General features: G+C 50.6%; 1 protein-coding gene across 1 annotated transcript in view; it reads right to left on the bottom strand.

The window, feature by feature from the left end:
• TMEM266 (transmembrane protein 266) overlaps positions 1-14,989 on the bottom strand; it is a 139,105-nt gene that overhangs the window by 64,707 nt on the left and 59,409 nt on the right. Inside the window, exon 4 of the mRNA XM_061181871.1 lies at positions 990-1,144. Coding sequence (XP_061037854.1) covers positions 990-1,144 — 155 coding nt within the window. The remainder of the gene's footprint in view (positions 1-989; positions 1,145-14,989) is intronic.

The following is a 14,989-nucleotide window of genomic DNA, read 5'->3' as shown; positions in this document are numbered from 1 at the left end:
AAGGAAATCTCTCGGGGGCCAACAATTTCATTTCTTTTTAAATTTTCACTTGAATGAGCCGTCTTCTGACTAGGGGACCTCTGGGGAACCAGGAGCTCTACCAGAAACCACTCACTCATCCAAAGCCAAGAGTCAAGACCCTTGGCCCCCTGCTGGTGCACCAAACAGGGGTCTACAGGGTGGGAGGCAGGAAGAGGGCCCTCCGCTCTGACAGATGTGCTGCCAAGGGACACCTAGAAGGACAGAAGAGGTGGCAGACAAGCTATCTGCTGCCATGTGCATCAGGCTCCCACGAACATGAAACTAGGACGAACACCAAGAGGACCAGGCTGGGAAAGAAAACTGGCCTGATGGTTTGAAGTCCCAGCTCTAATATCTCTCACCTAGGAAAAGTCTAACTTCTCCCAAGCTTAATTCCCAAATCCATAAAAAGGGATAATACCAGTCTTGACTGTCTCACAGGGTTGCTACTAGGGTCAAATACATGGAGAAGTGCTTTCAAAATGATCACATTATAGACAAATAACACTGCCAACTTACAGATGGATAAAAATACAAGGAATCATAGCGTCATTGTGGCTGCTGTCATTATTAGTTACTACAAGGTGAGATGCCTCCACACATGGGAACTCTCTTTAAGCTACAGCAAATTCCAACCTGGAAAATTCCAAATGGGAACAATAAAAAAAAAGGTGCACACAGGGGTCCCCAACATTTTGGATCTCATCAGTTTCTGATCATGGAATGCTGGGGAAGGGGAGTGAAGAGGCCACATTGGGCGGAGGGGGGCAAAGCGATGCTGGGGGTGGCAGGGAGAGAAGCTGCCGGATGCTTTCTTCCCAGTGGTCATCCCCATGAGCCATGGGGTCAGGGGTGGGCAGTGCCGTCAGGCTGGGGGCAGATCACACTGCTAGTTGGGGACCCCTGATGGATGCACATGGAATATTGACATCATATGTATTTACATATGTATCTCTCTTGCTACTCACACTGGAGAAGCTTTATATCTATTAGAAGTTCCAGAGTCAGGAGAATCACCACCAATATTACACAGGCTACCAGGAAACTGTTGACACTTGCACTGAGCAAAAATACCTGCCACACGGCTGCTCTCTTCCCACAGCACGGCTTCAGCCAGGTAGACCTGCGGGGACAAAAATCGGGGAGGAGGCACTGAGAGGGGGTGAGGTCTCCACCACAGCCCTGCTCTCAACACTTCCCCGGCTCTGTGCTTCCTGATGAAACACAGCCTTCTTCAAGGGGCCACTGGGTAGAATGATGAAGACCGGAAACATCTCATTAAGAGATGGAGCTCGGTATACAGGCTGACCCAGGCAACTCACAGCATCTCCCTGTGCTTCAGTCTCCTCATCTTTAAAATGGGTACAAAACCACATCTCATAGGCTTCTTGTAAAGATGGAAGACCGCAAAGGTTAGTGGAGAGCCTGGCTATGTGGTAAGTGCTGCATGAATTATTATTATTATTATTACACTTATTATATTATACTTCCTCATAGGTCTCAGAACCTAGCACAGGCTCCGCATTTAGGATACCCTCAGCCCACCTCTAATAAATGCTCAATGAATTCATAAGTGAATTTTCTGTTTTTTCAGCTATACAAGGAAAGATTTGAACTGATCCCCGTTTCTCAAAGTAGATTGTAAGGAATGCTAGTTCCACAGAATGTTAATGATTGTTACTCAATAAAAAGTTTCTAGGGTTGGATAAGTTTTAGAAAATTTGGGTCAAAGTTAAGTGGATAGGGCTTCCCTGGTGGCGCAGTAGTTAAGAATCCGCCTGCCAATGCAGGGGACACGGGTTCGAGCCCTGGTCCAGGAAGATCCCCCATGCCGCGGAGCAGCTAAGCCCGTGTGCCACAACTACTGAGCCTGCGAGCCACAACTACTGAAGCCCATGCGCCTAGAGCCCATGCTCCGCAACAAGAGAAGCCACCGCAATGAGAAACCCATGCACCACAATGAAGAGTAGCCCCCACTCGCCACAACTAGAGGAAGCCCACACACAGCAACGAAGACCCAGTGCAGGCAAAAATAAATAAATAAAATAAATAAAATGTTTTAAAAATTACAAAAAAAAAAGTTAAGTGGATATTTTTCTCTGCAGGACATTTTAGTGCCATTAATATGCTATCATGCATCACTGTGCTCCAAAAGGGATTACAGTATCAGTTTTTCCCAAACTCACTGGCCCACGCACCCTTTTGTCATGTAGCACCTGGAGGGACTAGTGTTCTACCGACCGTCTTTTGGGAGACCTCTGACTAGATGATCGTGAGCGTTCATACATAGACATGAGGCCACCGACGATGAAATCTTTCCTGAGTAGGTTTGGAAGTGGAGAGAAGGCACAGAATCTCAGAGCTGGTGGGCCCCTTAGGGCATTTGATCCGCTCCCTTCAGGAACACAAGATCCTGGTGAAAAGGGGGTGCCTCTAAGGGGGCATGGGGATGGTGAAGTCAAACCTCACTGACTTGGTGGGTTATTTACAAGCTGGACCCGCCTGCCTGCCTTGATGAGGAAGAATTAGGTGCTCTAGAACACCAGAGACAGCACTGGCTGGGGAGTCCTCACTTCTGGCTTGGCCTTCGGCCTCCCGGGACCATGTCAGAGGCACTCTGGACTTGAGCCTCCCCATCTGTAAAACTCCTTAGCCTCCAGGGTTATTGAAAGTTAAATGAGAAAATGTATCTGACCTGTAAAGCACCATGTAGCTGATGGTGATGGTGATGGTGGTGGCGATGGTGATGGTGGTGGTGATGGTGATGGTGGTGGTGATGGTGGTGGTGATGGTGATGGTGATGGTGGTGGTGATGGTGATGGTGATGGTGATGATGATGATAAATTATCTGATGGCCCAAAGATTCGGCTGTCACCCACTGTCCTTCCTGTCCAGAGGGAGCAATTGGCTGGAGCCTGCTGCAAAGCGGCCGGTACCCATCCCTGAAGATCCCGAGGGTGTCTCTGGAAAGGGGAGCTCTGCCTTGAGGTGCTCCCTTCTCCCTGAAGGAATAATGTAGGTGCTTCAGGGAGATTTCTTCCTCACAGTCCATCAAGGGAAAGCTTGAAGGAGGCCCCAGCTGTTGGAAAGTGGGACAAAGCTCATGGCTCTTCAAGGAAATTTGCCTTTCAGATGATGGGGGAAGAGGAAGAAGGCATTTTTGGACAAGCAGAGGATGATTGATGGGACACCCTCGCTCATGGCCAAGAGCGTGGGGCGAGAAGTGAGGAGAGCTGCCAGGCAGAAGAGAGGGTTCTCACTGAGGACAAGCAGAAGACAGGGGGACAAAGGTGAGCGGAGGCCAGACCGAAGGCCATCGATGAAGGCCTGCTTCACCCGCTGCAGATGGGTTTCAAAGTCCCCTGCGGAACCACTTCTCTCCACCTTCCTGCAGGTTCACGAGGGCCACTCATAAGCAACAGGCTACAGGGTAAACCCCAAACTGACATCATGTGGAGCTCAGTAGGGTTGCCCGAGAAAATACAGGACAAGCAGTTATATCTCAGATAAATAATCAATCAACGATTTTCTAGTATAAGTATGTCCCAAACGTTGTATAGGATATACTTACACTAAAAAAATTTGTTCATTGTTTATCTGAAACTCAAATTTAAATGGGTGTCCTCTATTCTTATTTGCTAAACTGACAGCCCTAAATTCAGAGCGGAGGGGTCTTGAGGGGGCCTGGTGAGGGTGGCTGGGATTTGGTCAGAGGAATGCATGGGATCCCTGGGATACAGGTGAGAAGACAGTGTCAGGAAAGGAAAGGCCACGTGAAGGACACCGGTGGGAGGGCTGAGCGTGTCTGTCCAGGAGGCCAGGAAAGAAGGACCAGAGTGGTCAGGGACAGCCGCGCCCTACCTGGTTGAGGCACAGAGAATCCTGGAGGCTCCACCCACAGGTGCTATCAGCTGTGTATGCTTTTGCCTATGAAAGACCCTTTGAATTGTAAGGTACCTTTGGCCATCATTACTTGGCTGACCTCCTCTCCTCCTGATCCATCCCGAGAGTGTCACCCCTCCTTTTCCCATAGTGTGACATTCCCGCCCCCTTCCGCTGGCCCTATTTTAATCTTTCGCACCTCTCACCCCAGTTCTCGCCCAGCCTCCAGCTGCCTCGGCACTCCCTCTGGAAGTCTCCTGCGGCCTCCTACCCTCCTGCCCTCCTCCCCGGTTCCCAAAGGAGACCCAGCTCCAATTCCACATCCTCTCTAAAACCCAGTCTAATCGTCTGTGGCCCCTGCACTGATGCAATTTCACTGTCACCTGAAATCTGAGGCAAGCACCCTCCGCAGTGATAAATGAAAAGGGCAGCTGCCAAAGCCGTCTGCCTGGGCTGGTGCCATGCTGAGCATCCAGAGGAAGACTCGCCTGCACGTCCAGCGTGAGGAGCGGGGCACCCATTCTCATCTGTGCCTTGTGCACCCCAGAAGCGTGGGGTGCGCCCCTCAGAGACCGGGCCTTCTACCCTGAGAGGAAGGTCCCACGGGGAGAAAGGGATGAAACAAACCATTTGTTTCTTCAAGTGGCAGGCTTTCCCTCTAAAAAGGAGACTCCACACTTGACCTGCCTCTCCATGGGAACGAAAAGTTATTTTATGTTGCTGCTTCAAATGTTAAGATGTTGCTTTTGGGACTTCCCTGGCGGTCCAGTGGCTAAGACTTCACGCTTCCAATGTAGGGGGCACGGGTTCGATCCCTGGTTGGGGAACTAAGATCCCGCGGGCTGCAAGGCGCAGCCAAAAAAAAAAAAAAAAAAGAAAAAGATGTTGCTTTTTATTTTCTTGTTTGATCAGAAAAACTTCCTAAGCAGACCCAGGTTTGGTTATTGGGAAGTGGTTGGTGCAAAGTGGGGACCTGTAGTCCAAAGCTGGCAATGCGAGCCTGGCCCTGATACCACGGCACTCCTCGGCCTCGGGAAGCAGCCAGGGAGGGTCCAGGAAGGTGGCAGGACTCAGAAACCAGGCAGGGGAAGGTCTGGAAGTCAAGTGAATGCCAGACACCCCATGTGCTAGGCAGGCACCGTGATCAACACAGGCCACGGCTCTCGGGCAGTTGACATTCCAGTGGGTGAGAGTCAAACAATAAACATAGCGAATTAGGAAATGAGATGGTGTCCTACAGGGTGGTGGGTACCGTGGGAGGAAAGGGGGGCATGAAGGGTGACATTTTAAACTAGGTGGTCCGGGTAGGCCTCACCCGGAAGGGCTTCCCCTTCAGGGCTGAGGGCAGCTGACCTCACCCCACCCCAAGCAGGTGTTGCAGGTGTTCCCACAGCCCTTGGGGCAACGAACGCAGTTCCCCAAAAACCCCAAGGCAGCTGCAAAGTGGAGCCCATGCGCACTGCCCTGGTCCTGTGCTTCCGCTCCTGCACCAGCCCAATGGTTCCCCCCACCTCTGCTCTGCCTTCCACTACAAGCCCCTCAACCATGCCCATCTGGGGGTGACTTCCTGAAACCCCCTTTGTGCACAAGTTCAAGGGGTGCTATTTGCACACACTCTACGTGAACCCCAAGACAATACACACAGGGGAGGACTCAACTGAAGCAGATGGAGGGAGACCACCCATCCAAGAAAGGATGGTGTCCAGGGATACAGTAGCTGCTGAGGAGCGGCGGCAGGGAGGCTGCAATCTGTATCCAGGTCAGTGGTTCTCAACCCTGGCTGATCCGAGGACCACTAAGAGAGTTTTTAAAAATCCCATTGCCTGGGCCACACACCAGACCACGCAAACCACAAACTATGGGGCAGGACCCAGGCCTTAGTATGTGTTGATCTCCTTAGGTGAATCCAATGTGCAGCTGAGACTGAGAACCACTGTCCTTGGTGCTCAGTGGGCTCCGTGGGCCAACAGCATCAGCATCACCTGGGAGCTTGTTAGAAATGCGGACTCTTGGGCCTTCCCACACCCGCTGAATGAGTGTCTGCATCTCAGTGAGATCCTGGGTGATTTGGGTGACAACCACTGCTTTGGATTTAACAAGAGGTAACGGGTAGCTCAGGAGGTGGGCAGGGCGTGGCAAAGGGAGTCTGGGTGCAGGAGAGATGAGGCAGTGAAGGCAAGCAGGTCCCCAGCCAGCCCTTGGGGCCGGGGTGCAGGACCCAACACTGAGGAAATGGTGAAGCAGGCAGGCCCCCTGGGGGGCAGAAGGCAGCACTGACACTCACTGAGACTGAGTGTATGTGTTTGGGGGCATCAAGGGTTTCTTAGCCCAGACCTGAGGCTGAAGCTGGAGTCCAAGCAGGCTCTGGGCTTCCAGCTCCTTGAAGAGCAGGACCATGGACCCCAAGACTCCAGAACAGAGGCTGGTCTGAAGCAGCAGACTTTCTAGCTGCCCCAGTGTTTGGAAATCCCAGCTACTAATAAAATTTCCTCTGAAATTCAAATGACTCAGATATTCCTAGGAGACTGGGTTTTAGCAGAAAAGTAGAATCTTTCCAGCTTCAAAATATCCCTGAGTGATTAAATAATGACTCAAGGAGTTTAATGGGCCAAAAGGGAAATCAGCATTGACTCTTTAATTAGAGAAGATACTTTCCTCCATCTCTTGAGCATTCAGCCCATCAAAGCCCTAGAGTTGGTTCTCAGGGTGGTGCTATCCCCAGGATCACCACCAGAGGGCAGGCGTCTCTCAATTTCCTATCTTGGTGCAGTGGCAGCGAGGGGACAGCTCCAGGAGGCCGGCTTAGGTTGCCAAGGTCTGTAAATACCAACAACCAGATGGCATCTCCTGGCAGGCAGGTGACTGTTCTACTGTGAGGGTGCACCAGTCACTCCTGAGGCCTCAGAGAAACCCTGGAGTGGGAGGAGAGGCTGAGTACCCTTACTGCTTCTGCTTTATATACTTAGGTGTCTTCACAAAAGTTTGAGAGGATAACTTTTAGAATATTAAAATGAACTCTGGCAAGTTTCTGATGAATCCTTTATATGAGGTCAAGCCACGAGAGTGGCCCAGAAGGAGGCGGCTCCAGGTCACTGCTTCATCAGGCAGCGTTCCCAAGCCTGGCACTGAAACAGCCCCGTTCTGAAAGGCAGAGCAGAATTGCTCTGTGCAGTGCCAGGATGGCAGGGGCTGTGTTTGCTCCTGGGGGGGTCTGGCTTCTCCCACCCTGGCAATCCACAGTGTGGCTGCCAGGCTGGTGTGGCTGGGAGGATGCAGGATGGGGGAAGGGGCAGTGGCGAGGTATGGGGATTGTGGAGACCCCCAAGTTGCCTGCAAAGTCCACAGGCAGTGGACAGTCATGGTGTCCCTGGAGGAGGTGGAAGATCACAGAAGAGCTTATTTCCCAGTAGGTGGCCAGACCAGATGGCCTGCCAGTCCTACTCAATGGAGATTTCCATCCATCAAGTCCCCAAAGAAAGGGGGTGTAGTTGAAGCCTTAATGAAGTCTAGGGCACTGAGCCTCCCCAACCTGCCTCAACTCTGACCTTGGGAGGCACTGCTAGACCAGAGCCTCAGAACCCTTCTGTGTTGCAGAGCTCTCCAGGGCATGAAAACCGTGGCCCCATACCTGAACAGTGCACAAAACTACAACACTGTGCATAACATTCCAAGGGGTGCATGGACCACTTGATTCTCACTGATAGGTCTTCCAAGGACACCTGGGATCCGAGTTCAAACCCCGGGACTGGGCAGTTGAGACCCCTCCAGGCCCTGAGAGGCTCCAATTCTGTGACGCTGAACACCTGCGGCCTGGAGGCCACAGACTTGGTGGTGTTTTTGTCAGCAGAACATCCTGTGGCCCCACTTTATTTTTCTTTACTGTATTTATTCCAGAGGATTAAAATACTGTCAGAGAAAGCCACGAAGCTGACTTAAATCCAACTTCTGGCACTGACCTGGGTTTTATTTTTATTGATTTAACAAACACTTATAAGGCACTTACTATGTATGTATGCTATTCCGAGCACTTTACAAATGTTAACTCATCTAGTAGTTTTAAAAGACAATTCCTTCTATTTTTTTCTCTGTTGACAAACAATGGGGAAAGCCAGACTTTTCCATCTGTCTAGGTTTTGGTGGTAACTGTAGCCCCACCACTGCCTGAACTCTGAGTGCGATCTTTGATCCCCAGTTTCCTAAGCTCCCAAATGGGAATAAGTACTATCTTACTGCAGGATTGTTGTTCTAAAATATTAAAAATAACATATGTAAAGCCCATAACATAATGCTTACTACACGGCTACCATTCATATCTACTATGATGATTTAGGCATGTGAGCATTAGAAAAGGGATTAATCATCTAAATATGGGCAGTTTCAACATCCATTCCATTCTGCACATAGTCATTACATGCCCACTAAGTGCCAGGCACTGTACTGGGTGCTAAGCACAGGAGGGTGCTAGGGGCCTTCATCCGCATGGAGCCTGCAGCCTTATAAGTGAATTCAGACTATGCAATGAGCTCTTTGCCCTAGACTACCTTGAAAAGCTAAACACATAAAGGGAGAGGGAAAAGCAGGAGAGGGAAATGAGCTCACATGTGCAGAACTTCTTCAAAGAGACAAATATCCACCCATGAGAACCATCAACCCAGCACCCACAGGGACACCCTTGTACATCTTTCTCACTCTCACAGGGAGAACCAGAAGAGTGGGAAAAGCACTGTCAAGCATCCCCTTTGTTCCTGTACCCAATTCCAAGAGGCAAGCCACAGCAGCACAAAACACCCAGAAATGCGAGCACACAACACACTGCAGTCATGAGGACTCTCAGGTTGGAGGTCAGAGGTGACTCTCCCAGCCCTTGGGGGAACTGAAGAAATTGAAGTTCCCATACAAGCAGCTTCCGTTCTGCAATCAGAGCTAAAGGTTAGCCCCACTGCCTTGGGGCGGAGGGAGGGAGGAGGGCTGTGTGCAGCTGGGGTCACGGGAGTCTGACATGTTCTTGTTCCAGAATCTCAGATTTCTTGCATCCTGGGAAATGCAAGCGCTGGGAAAGACAGCAGGGTGTGGTGGCAAGAGCCTAGCCCAGGAGCTGTCACCCCGCTTGGCGAGCCACCAACCCCCCTCTGGGAACACGATGGCTAACACGCACCATCGACTGGCTGCCCCTACTTGGGGGAACCCAGGGCATTGCCCACACATCTCTGAAGGGCTTCCATGGGGTTCAAGCCTACTCAGGGGAGGGAGTGGGGCCCTGCTGGACCAAGGGGCCACAAGGCCCTCTCCCACCTCAAGTCCTCAATTCTGGGAACTGGCCAGAAGTCTGAGAGTCTCCTTCGTGCTCTGCTTTGTGGGCAGGGCTGCCCGAATGAGGTCAGCTTCCTACCCTGGTGGGAACCAGTGGGCTACGGCTTTCAGGCACACCCCACGCCCACTTCTCTGTCCAGCTCTCTCTGGTTCTGAGCTGTGGCTTGGCAAATCCCGGGATGGCCAGCTCCCTCTTCTTCTCTTTGGCTAAAGTTCAGATCTCAAGGGCCTCCGCAGATGACTGGAGACCCCCAAATCCCATAAAGTCAGCTCACTTTCCTTGGGGGACCTGGCCTTGGCTTCAAGTCCCCCACCCCATTCCATGCAGCGCTCACGCACCCACGCGAAGGTGGTCAGAGGTGCTCTGCCGCCACCTAGTGCTCTCCAGAGGCTGTACACCCTGCCCTGTGAGTAGGTGGGGACAAGAGGTTTATTTTGCTGAGAAATAATATATCTGAGAACTTACTGCCTTCTTAATCAATATAAAATCTTTGCAGTTCTTGGACTACAGGAAATAGGCTCACCTGTGCTTACCAGAAAATACTTTTTGATCTGAATCAAACCTTTATTTCCTGGTTGGGACATCAAGAACCCTCATGGAAGCCTGAGCCTATGAAAAATATAAAGAGTCGTGGGTCACAGGGTCAGCTTGGGTCCAGGGACAGCTGGTGTGCCAGAGGAAGAGGCAGAGTTTTATTATAGACAAATCTCCTCGGCATCAAGCAAATGGAATAAGGAAGCTCTTTTTAACTCTTTTCTTCCTTGAGGGAAAAATGACTCCAAGACTTCACAAGCCACGTGATGCAGAACTTCTGGACTTAGCACTTGCAAGGTCATGGCAGGGATGGAACTGCCTTTTAACCCTGAACCCCAAAAGCCTTCCCTTCTTCTAAAAGGATGCTAAGATTGTACTAAGTGAAGTGGGCATGTTCTGAGGCAAACCTGATTTATTTCTTTTAGGATGACTTTGTGGAGGGGGTGTGGAATTAGCAGGGATGCTCAAAGGTGGGCCAGCCACAGACCATGGCCTTGAGTTGTGGGGAGTGAGAAGCCTGGTCCCTTACTGTGGTTCTTCCTGGACGCCACGCAGGTCTAGGGCCAGCCCCCAACTCTCCCCAAATGGAAGTGGCCTTCCCCTTCTCTTCTAATCCTTATCTTAACACAGCCTCACTCATCCACTCACTCGCTCAAGTCATTCCTTCATTTAATCAACACCCCTCGTGTTCCAGGCTCAAAGGATCTGATCTCTGCCCTGAGGGAGCACTTGGTCCAGTACCAGAGGCAGACTTGAGAACAGAGTAGAGCTCAGTGTCACAAGTGCTGAGATAGAAGAAGGTCAAGGGCTATGGGTGCACCAAGGTGAGGCTCTGGCCTGGGTGGGGTGGGGGACAGAAGACTTTCCGGAGGGGGTGGTCCTTGGGCTGGACAGTATGGGAAAAGAGAAGGGAATTTGGGGTCATGGCTCAGGGGGTACCTCCCCTCCTCCCTCTTTGCCTCCAGCCTTTGTTTGCTGGCATATCTAAAATTATTTCAGTCCTTACTTAAGGATGTTGCTATATTGGACCCTGTCGTCTTTTCCTAGCCTGACATCTCAAAACCATTAGGTTTTCTTCCTCTGACTGTCAAGTTCCAGCAGAAATGTGCCATTGGCATCATCTCCAAGCAATAACGTCTCTTTCTGTCTACCCAGCCTTCCTCCAAGCTTCTCCCATCTGGGGGTCTGGCCCTGACCAATCAGGTCAGACCTCTTAGAACCCTAAAATATAAATAATTACAAAAGGCTGAATATCTTTCATTTCTTACTTTGTTTTTATATTTTGACAAAGACTATCCTAGCTACTCTTCCATGACCCTCTCTGCACCCTCTTTCCACTAAAAAGATGGGGAGCACTATCTCTCGATGTGGCCCACAGAGTCTCCTCTATAAAAGGGGGCGATGACCCTTGCCTTCGCCGCCTTCCTCACACATATATTGTCACCATCATTTTTCCTGTCGGCTCTGAGCTTCCCGAGGGTGGAGGTTCTGCGCTTCTCTGAATTTTCTGTCTGCTGTGGCCTCTTGTCTAGCCCAGACCCTGCAAACCAACCAGGCCTTCAATGTAGTGTAGCTGGTTGAGAAAAAGTAGAACTCCCAGTCTGTGCCATGAGTTAGCCTCCTGCAAACCCAGTGTCCCTCTTCCAAAGGTGGACAGTTGGTTCACTGAGAAGGAGTTCTGTGTCTCACTTTCCCACAGTTGAATGGGGTGATGTCCAAAGGCAACCAGGCAGAAGGGGCTCTGGTTACATGGAAACACAAAGGGTTGTCCCCTGGGATAGTGGACACAATTCAAACTGTATCTGAGCGAAATAATCGAGCCAACTAAGTTACTGAAGAAACAGTCTGAGAAGGCAGACATGCTTCTAGATCTTTTCCAAATCGAACAATGACTAGAAAGGAAAAAGGGAAGTTCTAATTCTGGATCAAAAGCTATGAATGGAGGCTTGGCTTTCTTAGAGACTGTGGTGTATTGCAGGCAATTCTCCAATATCCATCCCACCCTTGACCCACTGGGTAACAGCAGTGTGTTTTGGGAAATGACACAGTTCAAGGAGTGGCCCTGATTGGGCTGTGGATTCCCATACCCCTTACCGTGTGACCCAATTCTAGCCAATGGGATATGAGGAGAGAGCAACTAAAGGATTCTGGGAAAGTTCTTTGCTGCTCTTAAAAGAGAATGATGGGTAGCCATTCTCTCTTGCCAGACACGTATGAAGAAGGATGTGGCCAGATTACCAAGGGCAGCCCTCTCAAAAAATAAGGGGAACCTTACAGCATCAGGATGAAGCTAACACTGTTGACAGCAGAGTGGACAGACAGAAGGAATCTGGTCCTTGTTGCTACTGTTGAGGGTCTGGACCAACCTCAAAGCTGTCCTAGCTCTGGGCTCCATGGGCCATGGGCCGATGAAAACCCTCATTGTTTGAGTTTGAGATAGGCTTCCTGTAGTATGCAGTCCAAAGCACCTGGCTGATAGGGTTACCAATCCTTTGTGAGAAGGATGATGCAGTGAAGAGATACTAGGGCAGTAGAAAGGTACAGGACTTGGAGATGACAGAACATGAAGACGAAGGAGAAGGAATTAAGCTGGTCTCTCAGGGTACCGATGTAGTGGGGCGTTGTGGCTGACTCAGCTGGGGCTCAGACGTGCTCAAGAACCTCCTCTGTTCCCCTTCCCCCTCCTCTGAGTGTCTGTTCACATCTGCAGACATTCATGGAGATCTGTGTTTTATCACTATTGAAGGAGGAGGCACATGGCTGGGGGGAAGATGCAAGGAGGGAAAGGATGATGATGATGATGATGGTGATGGTGTAGCTGGCATGATGTGCCAGTGCAGCCCCTTGGATTGAACTGGAAACCTGGGTGTAGAGAAGTGAAGGCCAGAAGCAAATAGGACCAGAGCGGTGGCCATAAGCAGAGCCACTTCTGGGCTCACTGATAGCTTGGTACAGAGTCTGGGGGGAGGGGAGGCTTTTCTTCCCCACCTTGCCTGGGCATCCTGTGGCCTTGTGGTTTCTGAAAGGCCCTGAACTGGGCACTAGCGTTCCCACAACGGACACTGTCAGTATCAGTGGCTTCATGGGCAGTGGACATGGACGAGAGGGAGCCAGAGCAGGGGAGGAAGAAGGACGCAAGTTCCAGTGGTGACTATGCCTGACCGACTGGCTTCATGGATCTTTGGTGTCTTGGAAGCCACTGGCTCCTGTTGAGGCAGGAAGGAGGCTGAGGGTCATTGTAAATGAGCCAAAATGCACATGTGACTCCCTCTGGTAATGGGCTGGGGAGGCCAGCCAGGTAAGTCTAGATCCACTGACTGGGGCCAGACAGAATACGTTTTGGGAAAAGACAGTTCAGTTTGGGTCCCTGTTGGGTTTGAGATGGCCAGAAGTCCTGGTTGGGCAGATAATGGTTCCTCAGGCTGGATTTAAGTGCTGTCACCAAAAAGGCTATTTTTAGCAATGACTTGGGTGGAGACAAGAACATTTCTCAAATATGCAGCCAACTCAGAGGTAGAAGAACAGATAATTCCACAAACACTTGTTAGGATTCTAGGTGTGTCTGGGATCCTGTGGAGATGTCCAGGAAGTAGTTGGATGTGAGCCAGGAGTTTGAGAGAGAGAGAGAGAGAGAGAGAGAGAAAGAGAGAGCAGTTGTGCTAGAGACTGGGCTTTGAAAGTTACAAGCTGAAGAATGTGAATTTCGGTTATGGGGGTGGATGAAATTACCCAGTGGGTAGAGCTAAAATGGCCAAAGACAGAAAATGAAGAACCCCAACATCTAAGGACAAAGCAGAGAAAGAACAAGTTTTAAAAGGCCTAGAATGGACAGCCAGAGCGGTAGGAAGAAAATCCAGAAAGTGTGATAGAGCAGCGGACACACAAGACTGTGTTTCAAGGGCGGGGGTTGGGGGGGGCGGGGAGTGGATGACATTTTCAAAGGCCGGACAGAGGACAGTGTAAGGACCCTAGCAACACGGAGGCCGTTGATGACCTTGAGGAGAGCAGTTCCCACGGTGTGGATGGGGCTAAAGCTGGACTGAAGTAGGCTGAGGAATGAATGGGAGGGAGCAAAGGGAGCATGGCTAGTGCAGATGAGGCTTTTAAGAAGTTTGGCTGCAAAGAGGAAGAGAGATAGTGGCAGCTAATGGGGATGTGGAGTCGAGGGGGGATGTGAGAGACCTGAGTGTGTGACGAGTCAGTGTGAGGATGCAACTGATGCAGCAAAGTTCATGAGAAGGTGTGAGGGGAGGGGAATCAGAACTCAGAGGTGAGGTTGGCCCTAGAAGGGAGGAAGTGAGGGACTGAGGGGTGGGGTGCAGCTCATCTGTGACTGCTTCTACTTTCTTAGGGAAGGAGGAGAGGAGGTCATCTGCTGGAGGCAAGAGAAGGCTTGGGGGAAATGGAAACAATCTGAAATGGCCACCTGGGGACCAGGAGTAAAAGCTAACCAGGACCACAGAGAACTGTCAGGCAAAACTGAGAAGCAAGTTGAGACTGGAGGCCTTGAGTCTGGGAGGTGCTTTTATAGACTGAATGTTTGTGTCCTTCCCCCCCACCCCCCAATTCATATGTTGAAGCCCTAACCACCGCACCCACCCCACCCTGATGTGATGGTATTTGGAAGTGGGGCCTCTGGGAGGTAATTAGGTTTAGATGAGGTCAGGGTGGGGCCCCTAATGACTAATGATGGGATCAGTGCCCTTATAAGAAGAGGAAGAGACCAGAGCTCACTCTTTCTCTCCACTCACGCACAACGAGGAATAGCCATGTGAGAACACAGCAAGAAAGCAGCTGTCTGCAGCCCAAAGAGAGAGCTCTCACCAGCCACTGACTCTGTTGGCACTTCAATCTTGGACTTCCCATTTCCAGAACTGTGAGAAAATAAATACCTGTTGTTTAAGCCACCCAGTCTGTGGTCCTTTGCTATGGCAGACCCACCAGACTAAGACAGCACCAATCTGCACAGTTGTCTGACTTTCCTACCTGAGCCCTCAGCAGTCTGTGTGTAGAAGCAAAGAGGGTAGACAACAGATAGCTCTGCAGTTTAAGCTCTGCTAGGCAGGTCCACAAGAAGGACAAAGGGCTGTTAGGAAAGTCAAGGAGCTTGAGACAGATGAAACTCTTCCACCTGTGCCTAGGGGTTTACCCACATCTCAGTGACTGCACACCAAAAAGTTAAGGGCCTTTGATGGTATAGCCTAACAGTGGTATCATGTACAATGTATGCTAACCATCGTC

The sequence above is a fragment of the Eubalaena glacialis genome, chromosome 2 (assembly GCF_028564815.1).
Source record: "Eubalaena glacialis isolate mEubGla1 chromosome 2, mEubGla1.1.hap2.+ XY, whole genome shotgun sequence".
Lineage (NCBI taxonomy): Eukaryota > Metazoa > Chordata > Mammalia > Artiodactyla > Balaenidae > Eubalaena > Eubalaena glacialis.
This window is presented reverse-complemented; position numbering and strand designations above follow the sequence as displayed.